Raw genomic sequence first — 9,006 nt, 5'->3', positions numbered from 1 at the left:
TAATCAGGTCAACCAGGGCGACAGGTGTGGAGGGCGACCGACACGGTTTTTGACTGCACACAAACGCATGTTGAATATGCCAAACGCACTACAGACTACGTGAGTGAGAAGCGGACGCCCTAAGCATGGATATTTACATGTCTTACAGCTTATGTTAAATGAGAAGCCATAACACACATGTTTAACACTCAAACTGAAAACACTCTGTTCCACCTTATGACATCATCATGTGGTGATACAGGAAGTGCTCCACTGTGATTTTAAACTCCACACACCTGCATTAGAATCATCTGGATCAGTTCAGTCCTGGACTTGTCGATTTCGACTGAACTAAAGGCTTTTACGCTTTGGTGTTTTGGAACTGATGTGAATAAAACAAACACAACTGCAGCTCTGTGTGACCAGGAACATTAGAACATTAGAACATTAGAACATTAGAACATTAGAACATGACTTAAAGCCTCACACGGGTCAGCTTTGTATAATTTAGGATCTTTAAAGTCTTTTTTTTTCTTGTCTTCAAATATGAGAAACAGAAGTGGTGTGAACAGTTCACACAGGTCCAGAGTTCTTCCTCTTTGACCTTCTGCATTTAGAACATCCTCATTATTCACCAAGACGACTTTAGAAACACTTTTCACACTTCTCCACAGCGACAGAGTTTTACTGTCACTCTGAAACTAACAACAAACTAGCATGCTAACACATACTTCCTTATTCACGGGCAGTAAAACTCTGTTCTGTGTAATAATAATAATAATAATAATAATAATAATAATAATACATTTATTTATATTGCACTTTACATAAAATAATCTCAAAGTGCTACAGGTAAAAACAATGAGTAAAAAGGTGCATCAGAAACAGTGGATCAAGCTAAAACCAGTGCAGGAATTTATAAGATAAAACAAGAATAAAATACAATTAACAAAAGGCTTTAGTAAAAAGGTATGTTTTAAGATTTTGTTTAAAAACAGAACTAGATTGTGGGGCTCTCAAGGTGGTCGGGGAGAGCATTCCAAAGCCTTGGAGCAGCAGAGGAGAAGGCCCGATCTCCCATGGTGCAAAGTTTGGTTCTGGGGGTTTGGAGAGTGTTGGTGGCTGCAGAGAGGAGCGGAGGGTGCGTGAGGGAGGGGGGGAGGGAGGGTGAGGGGGTCTGGGGAGTGAGGAGTTCCTTAAGGTACTGGGGGAGTGACCGTGGATGCATTGGTGAGTGAGGAGGGAGACCTTGTACTCAATCCTGAGTGTGATCGGGAGCCAGTGAAGGGATTTCAGGATGGGGGTGATGTGGTCAAATGTTCGCCCCCTCATCAGGATCCTGGCAGCGCAGTTCTGGACGTCCTGCAGTCTCTGGATGCTCCTGCCAGGTATCCCGATGAGGAGTGCGTTACAGTAGTCCAGCCTGGAGGAGATAAAGGCGTGACGAGCTTCTCTGCATCTGCCAAGGAGAGAGTTGGACGGAGTTTTGCAATGTTTTCTGAGGTGGTAGAATGACGTCCTACAGAGGTGTTTGATGTGGGTGTCAAAGGTGAGTTGTGAGTCCATTTTGACACCCAGGTTGGTGACAGATGCAGAGAAGGGAATCGTTTGACCATAAAATGAGATACTGGTGATGTGGAAGAGCGGAGCTGATGAATTGTGCCAACCAGGATGGCTTTCTGTTTTGGAACTATTGAGTTGAAGGAAATTTAGCTTCATCCACGCCTCTATCTCCTCCAGGCAGGTGGTCCAGTGTGGATGATAGTCAGGGAGTGGAAGAAGTGGGGGTGGTCCGTAAAATAGAGCTGTGTGTCATCTGCGTAGCAATGGTAGGATCTATACCATGCTTGGTGATGAGATTGCCCAGGGGGAGTAGGTAAAGAGTGAAGAGGGGGGACCTAACACCGAACCCTGAGGAACACCACAGGTGACATTGTGGTGCGTGACTTTGCCTTTCCTAGGGCAACGTGCTCGGTACGGTTAGTCAGGTAGGAGGTGAACCATTTGAGTGCTTGTTCTGAAAGTCCAATAGTGTATGCAGGCGATGGAGGAGAATACTGTGGTCAACCGTATCAAAGCAGCTGTAAGATCCAGGAGGATAAGTAAGGATGGTGAACAGAGTCTGCTGCTCTCAGGAGATCATTGGTGACCCTCCAAAGCTGTTTCAGTGCTATGGCCAGGGAAACCCAGACGAAACTTGTCAAAAAGGTTATTGAGTTTGAGGTGATCCTGTAGTGTGCTGCTACTGTTTTCCAGAACTTTGGACAGAAATGGGAGATAGAGATTGCCTGTAGTTGGACAGGACTTCTGGATCCGGGTGGGTTTCTTCAGTAGTGGTCTGATGACAGCAGCTTTTAATGCAAGAGGGATATAGCCGGTTGGAGGGAGTGGTTAATGATGTTAGTGATGAGAGGAGAGATGAAGAGATGTTGGTTTTCAGCAGGACTGTGGGGAAGGGGTCCAGGGACAGGTGGTGGTCTCATTTTTTCCAATGATGCCCTCCACCTCTCCTGTGAGATGGGAGAAAAGGAGCAGAGTGTCTGAGCAATCGCAGTTGGTGGGTCAACATGTGGGGGGGGCAGGATAGCAGTGGTAGAGAGGAGGAAGTGAACGGATGCTATCAACCTTTTGTCTAAAAAAGGTGATATGCATGTTACATCTGTCCTCAGTGGCCTCAGAGTGGGAAGGTGCCCTCCCTGTGTGTCAGGTCCCTCCATGTGTGTGTCAGGTCCCTCCATGTGTGTGTCAGGTCCCTCAGGTCCCTCCCGGTGTGTGTCAGGTCCCTCCTGTGTGTGTCAGGTCCCCGTGTGATGTGTGTGTCAGGTCCCTCCCCGTGTGTGTCAGGTCCCTCCCGTGTGTGTCAGTCCCTCCCCGTGTGTGTCAGGTCCTCCCTGTGTGTCAGGTCCTCCCTGTGTGTGTCAGGTCGTTCCCTGTGTGTGTCAGGTCCCTCTCTGTGTGTGTCAGGTCCCTCCATGTGTGTGTCAGGTCCCTCTCTGTGTGTGTCAGGTCCCTCCCCGTGTGTGTCAGGTCCCTCCCTGTGTGTGTCAGGTCCCTCTCTGTGTGTGTCAGGTCCCTCTCTGTGTGTGTCAGGTCCCTCATGTGTGTTCATGTCAGGGTGTGTGTCAGGTCCCTCTCTGTGTGTGTCAGGTCCCTCCTGTGTGTGTCAGGTGTGTGTCTCTCTGTGTGTGTCAGGTCCTCATGTGTGTGTCAGGTCCCTCTCTGTGTGTGTCAGGTCCCTCTCTGTGTGTGTCAGGTCCCTGTGTGTCCCTTCCCTGTGTGTGTCAGGTCCCTCCCTGTGTGTGTCAGGTCCCTCTCTGTGTGTGTCAGGTCCCTCTCTGTGTGTGTCAGGCCCTCCCAGGTCCCTCCTGTGTGTGTGTGTGTGTCAGGTCCCTCCCTGTGTGTGTCCAGGTCCCTCCCTGTGTGTGTCAGGTCCTCTCCTGTGTGTGTCAGGTCCCTCCTCCCTGTGTGTGTCAGGTCCCCTCTCTGTGTGTGTCAGGTCCCTCCCTGTGTGTGTCAGGTTCCCAGGTCTCCGTGTGTGTGTCAGGTCCCTCCATGTGTGTGTCAGGTCCCTCTCGTGTGTGTCAGGTCCTCTCTGTGTGTGTCAGGTCCTCTCCCCTCCCTGTGTGTGTCAGGTCCCTCCCTGTGTGTGTCAGTCCCTCCCTGTGTGGTGTCAGGTCCCTCTCTGTGTGTGTCAGGTCCCGTCCCTCATGTGTGTCAGGTCCCTCCCTGTGTGTGTCCAGGTCCTCTCTGTGTGTGTCAGGTCCCTCCTCATGTGTGTGTCAGGTCCCTCCCTGTGTGTGTCAGGTCCCTCCCTGTGTGTGTCAGGTCCCTCTCTGTGTGTGTCAGGTCCCTCTCTGTGTGTGTCAGGTCCCCCCTGTGTGTCAAGGTCTCCTCGTGTGTGTCAGGTCCCTCCCTGTGTGTCAGTCCCTGTGTGTGTCAGGTCTCTCTGTGTGTGTCAGGTGTGTGTCAGGTCCCTCCCTGTGTGTGTCAGGTCCCTCTCTGTGTGTGTCAGGTCCCTCTCTGTGTGTGTCAGGTCCCTCCCTGTGTGTGTCAGGTCCCTGTGTGTCAGGTCCCTCCTCATGTGTGTGTCAGGTCCCTCTCTGTGTGTGTCAGGTCCCTCCTCATGTGTGTCAGGTCCCTCTCTGTGTGTGTCAGGTCCCTCTCTGTGTGTGTCAGGTCCCTCTCTGTGTGTGTCAGGTCCCTCCTCATGTGTGTCAGGTCCCTCCTGTGTGTGTCAGGTCCCTCTGTGTGTGTCAGGTCCCTCTCTGTGTGTGTCAGGTCCCTCCTCTGTGGTGTTCATTGTGTGTGTCAGGTCCCTCTCTGTGTGTGTCAGGTCCCTCTCTGTGTGTGTCAGGTCCCTCCTCATGTGTGTCAGGTCCCTCTCTGTAGTTTAGATCTGTTCAAACGTTGTGAAATGTGCTTCTGCTCTGGTTTGTTTCGTGTGATCAGGTTTGGGGTCGTCCTCTGACTTTTCCATATTTGGTCACATCTTCCTCTTTGTTCCCAGGGAATAACATCATCATCATCGTCGTCTGTGTCGTGTGCGCTGCAGCTGCTACTGCGGCGGGCGGCGTCTCTGCAGTGGCGCTCAAAAGAAAGAAGGAAACCAAAGGTACGTGACTCTCTCTTTTTGTCTCATTTTTTGGCGGTGAAAACAGGAAATTAGTTTCTTTCTCTCATGTTCTAATGTTTAAAAACATGAAGAGGTTTTAGAGTCCTCCATGTTTGAGTCATCTAGTGATCTCTCCTGGGCCCTATTCAAACCCTCCTTATGGTTAGCAGCCTTAAACTAAGTCACTCCCCCTTCAGAGCACTATCACAACTAGCACTGTGCAAAAATATTGAAATATCGACATATGGTTTGTGAGGTTTCAGTATCGATATCGTGGGCTGATGTATCGATTTATCGCCAAGAGGATTTTTTGGTTTATTTTACTAAATGATTTAGTGACAGAGTCAAAGTTTTGTTGTTCGTTTGGAGAAAGTTCATTTGTTTCTGCGACACATTTGACATTTTCACTGTTTTCAGTCAAATGTTTTTCATCTGAACTCAGTGATTTAATAAAAGTTTTAGAATCAGAGCCACGATTTAAACTTTGATTTCACTGAATCGTATCGAATCGATTTGAAATATATCGTATTGAATTGTATTGAATCAAAGTGCCCTGTATCGTATCGTATCGTATCGTGGTCTGTGATTCGTATCAGCAACTTCTGAATGAAACCAGCCCTGATCACAGCACACTCTCTGTGCTGAGTCTCTCCCCCTTCAGAGCGTCACATGAATGAAACTCCTGCACAAACATCAGGTTTGTTCAGTTTGTGTCGTGTTTTTGTGTTTTTATGGAGAAATCGATGTTGCAGAAAGTCTCGTCTTTAAACCTGTTCTTCAGTCACTGTAAATGTTCAGTCAACAAAAATAAACTGTGATATGGTGACTGTCCAAAACTTTGTCTCATCAGAGAGTTTTAAAGACGCGTTCCTCTGTTCGCCGCTCCGTCAGCCTGTCGTCCCCACAGCTGTGCTGTAGGGGGCGTCGTGAGGAGACCTCGTCACCTGTCGTTCCTCTGTTGAGCTGTAGGGCGTCGTGAGGAGACCTCGTCACCTGTCGTTCCTCTGTTGAGCTGTAGGAGGCGTCGTGAGGAGACCTCGTCACCTGTCGTTCCTCTGTTGAGCTGTAGGAGGCGCCGCGCTGCAGTTTCTCCAGACAGAAGAGCCTGAGCCTTTATTTACCTTTAGTGAGTTTTGGATTTGTTTTTTCCTGAAGCACTTGGCGTCGTCTTCCACCAGACGGAGACCAAACCTGGAAGGATTTTCTACGATTGAGAATCGACCAAAAAGCGCCGCGTGTCCTGAGGTTCTGCCACAGCGTCACTGAGGGAGGGCATCTGGTTTAGTCTGGACACATGTTTGTGTTTTTGCCTTGAAATTCTGAAGTCACTTTAAAAAACCAGAATGTTTAAATTTACAATTTTATTTGATCAAACGAAGACGAGACACGAGACGCAAGAACATCACAAATATAACCAGAACATGGAGTTAATGCCCCAGAGTCAAATACCCCAGAGTCAAATACCCCAGAGTCAAATACCCCAGAGTCAAACACCCCAGAGTCAAACACCCCAGAGTCAAATACCCCAGAGTCAAACACCCCAGAGTCAAACACCCCAGAGTCAAATACCCCAGAGTCAAAAACCCCAGAGTCAAATACCCCAGAGTCAAATACCCCCAGAGTCAATACCCCAGAGTCAAATACCCAGAGTCAAATACCCCAGAGTCAAATACCCCCAGAGTCAAATACCCCCAGAGTCAAATACTCCCAGAGTCAAATACCCCCAGGTCAAATACCCCCAAGTCAAATACCCCAGAGTCAAATACCCCAGAGTCAAATACCCCCTGAGGTCACAAAGTCTTTTTAATATTTGAGTTGAAACTAAATCAGTGTTTAAATGTTTGTTAACACTTTACGTGTGTAAATCGTGTGTAAATTGTGTAAATCGTGTGTAAATGTTCTTTAAACTTGAACTCATCGTTTACTCAAAATACTGAGTTTGTCGTTATATTTGAGTTTTTTGTGCTCAGAGAGAATCTCAGAGTCAAACGGTCGTGGGTTAAAACTGCACAAGTAGTTCCGGCATCAGCCAAATCACTGTTCCGTATCACTGCTCTGTGTCGTCACCGTAGCAACGGGTAAACAGACGAGTTTATGGACGAGCTTCATTTAAAACACTGAAACAACAAACGTGTGAATAAAAATGTTTCATCTTTTATTCATTAAACATAAATGTTTTATTCATTAAACATAAATGTTTTATTCATTAAACATAAATATTATTTGTATTAAACATGTAGAAATATTTAATTTTTTGGTAAAATCACTTTTTGTTGAAACTCGTGTTCTTGGGAGATTTTTAGTAAACGATGAGTTAATGTTTAAAAAACATTTATAAAATAAATCACATATAAATGATTCAATGTAAAGTTTGAACAAATGTTTCTTATGTTTTTCATATTTTCATTTCATCTCAAGGATTAAATGTTCAACCTGTGAAAAAAGACAAAACCTCCTGCACCTGGTCTGGACTAAACCAGAACTAACCAGGACTAACCAAACTAAACCAGGAAACAGGACTAAACCAGAAATAAACCAGAACTAAACCAGGACTAACCAGGATAAACCAAACTAAACCTGGACTAAACCTGGACTAAACCAGAACTAAACCAGAACTAAACCTGGACTAAACCTGGACTAAACCAGAACTAAACCAGAACTAAACCAGGACTAAACCTGGACTAAACCAGGACTGAAGTGTTTTAGTCTGGAGCAGGTTTGTTCTCGTGGTTCTTGTTTTTGAATTTTTTTGTTGAAGTTTCTGAGCTTTTTTGTGTTTTTTTATGTTGAAGTATTTTTTTAATTAAAATTATTTTATACAAATATAAATGCTGAATTATTTGCACTAGATTCCTCGCGTTGCTTCCTCCTCTCACCTCGTCTTGAATCTCATTCTGCCTTCATTTGAATCTCATCACAGTCGTCTACTCCTAAAAATCCCTTTTCTCTCAGTCCTTTTTCCTTGTGGTCTTGGTGTTCCAGAAATCAAAGTTTTCAAACTGTTTTCAAACTCTTCAAACTCCAGAAACGCTTCTGAAGCTTCAAACTCCAGAAACGCTTCAAACTCCAGAAACAGCAACTCCAGAAAAAACTCCAGAAACGTCAAACTCCAGAAACACGCTTCAAACTCCAGAAACGCTTCAAACTCCAGAAACGCTTTAAACCAGAAATTAGCTTCAAACTTGTTTCGTGGTTTTCAAATGAAATAAAAATTTTAAACGCTTCATAACTATGGGAATAAACTCCAGAAACGAAGTTCAGATTAAAACTGAACTTTAAGACACTTTAAATTAACGTTTAAATCAGAATTACTTCAAACTAATTCACCGAATAAACTCATCAAGTCCGTCACTTGTTGGAGAAACGCTTCAAACTCGACTTTGCTTACTGAAACGTTAAAAATAGAAACCCGAACCAAAGTAAAAAAATAGAAACGCTTCAAAAGCTGAAAACGTGTTGTTCAAACTCCACAAAACGTTTCAAAGCTTCAAACAGAAACCTTCAAACTCCAGAACGCTTCAAACTCCAGAACGCTTCAAACTCCTCAAACTCTCCAGAAACGCTTAACTCCAGAAACTTTCCAGAAACGTCCAGAAAACTTTCAAATGAAACGCAGAAACCCAAATCTGAAACTTTTTCAAGTCCAAAGTCCAGAAAACGTTTTCAAACTCCAGAAACGTTTCAAACTCCAGAAACGCTTCAAACTCGAAACGTTCAAACTCCAGAAACGCTTCAAACTCCAGAAACGCTTCAAAAAACGTTTCAAACTCCAGAAACTAAACTCCAGAAACGCTTCAAACTCCATAAACGCTTCAAACGCCAAACTCCAAACGCTTAAACTCCAAAACTTTCAAAGTCCAGAAACGCTTCAAACTCCAAACTCCATAAACGCTTCAAACTCCAGAAACAAACTTCCAGAAACTCAAACCAGAAACGCTAAACTCAAGAAACTTTCAAAGTCCAGAAACGCTTCAAAGTCCAGAAACGTTCAACTCCAGAAAAAACGCTATCAAACTCCAGAAACGCTTCAAAAACGCTTCAAAGTCCAGAAACGCTTCAAAAACTCCAGAAACGAAACAACAAACTCCAGAACGCTTCAAACTCCATAAACGCTTCAAACTCCAGAAACCCAAACGTTAAAAGAAACGCTTCAAAACTCCAGAAACGCTTCCAAAGTCAAACGCTTCAAACCAGAAACGCTTCAAACTCCAGAAACTTTCAAAGTCCAGAAACGCTTCAAAGTCCAGAAACGTTTCAAACTCCAGAAACCTTCAACTCCAGAAACGCTTCAAACTCCAGAAACGCTTCAAACTCCAGAAACGCTTCAAACTCCAGAAACGCTTCAAACTCCACAAACGCTTCAAACTCCAGAAACGCTTCAAACTCCAGAAACGTTCAAACTCCAGAAACGCTTC

At 45.2% G+C, this 9,006-nt stretch overlaps 1 protein-coding gene and 2 long non-coding RNA genes across 4 annotated transcripts in view; all 3 read left to right on the top strand.

Moving 5' to 3' along the window:
* Positions 1 to 4,591, top strand: part of LOC129409662 (uncharacterized) — a 14,823-nt gene extending 10,232 nt beyond the window's left edge. Inside the window, exon 4 of the mRNA XM_055156085.1 lies at positions 4,487 to 4,591. Coding sequence (XP_055012060.1) covers positions 4,487 to 4,493 — 7 coding nt within the window. The 3' untranslated portion in view covers positions 4,494 to 4,591. The remainder of the gene's footprint in view (positions 1 to 4,486) is intronic.
* Positions 4,592 to 5,483: 892 nt separating this feature from the next.
* LOC129409660 (uncharacterized) lies at positions 5,484 to 6,213 on the top strand. The gene is made up of 2 exons (XR_008632505.1): positions 5,484 to 5,563; positions 5,613 to 6,213. It is a non-coding gene; the product is annotated as an uncharacterized LOC129409660 (long non-coding RNA).
* A 27-nt stretch (positions 6,214 to 6,240) lies between these two features.
* LOC129409661 (uncharacterized) lies at positions 6,241 to 6,949 on the top strand. Of its 2 annotated transcripts, none has more exons than XR_008632506.1 (2): positions 6,241 to 6,271; positions 6,319 to 6,949. It is a non-coding gene; the product is annotated as an uncharacterized LOC129409661 (long non-coding RNA). The 2 variants fall into 2 exon arrangements; XR_008632507.1 differs by lacking the exon at positions 6,241 to 6,271 and adding an exon at positions 6,272 to 6,287.
* Positions 6,950 to 9,006: the final 2,057 nt, after the last annotated feature.

This window comes from Boleophthalmus pectinirostris, unplaced genomic scaffold, assembly GCF_026225935.1.
Source record: "Boleophthalmus pectinirostris isolate CB_2022bp ecotype Guang Dong unplaced genomic scaffold, ASM2622593v1 HiC_scaffold_20, whole genome shotgun sequence".
NCBI classification, from domain to species: Eukaryota; Metazoa; Chordata; class Actinopteri; order Gobiiformes; family Gobiidae; genus Boleophthalmus; species Boleophthalmus pectinirostris.
The sequence above is the reverse complement of the archived record's forward strand: the minus strand, read 5'-3'. Positions and strand labels throughout refer to the sequence as shown.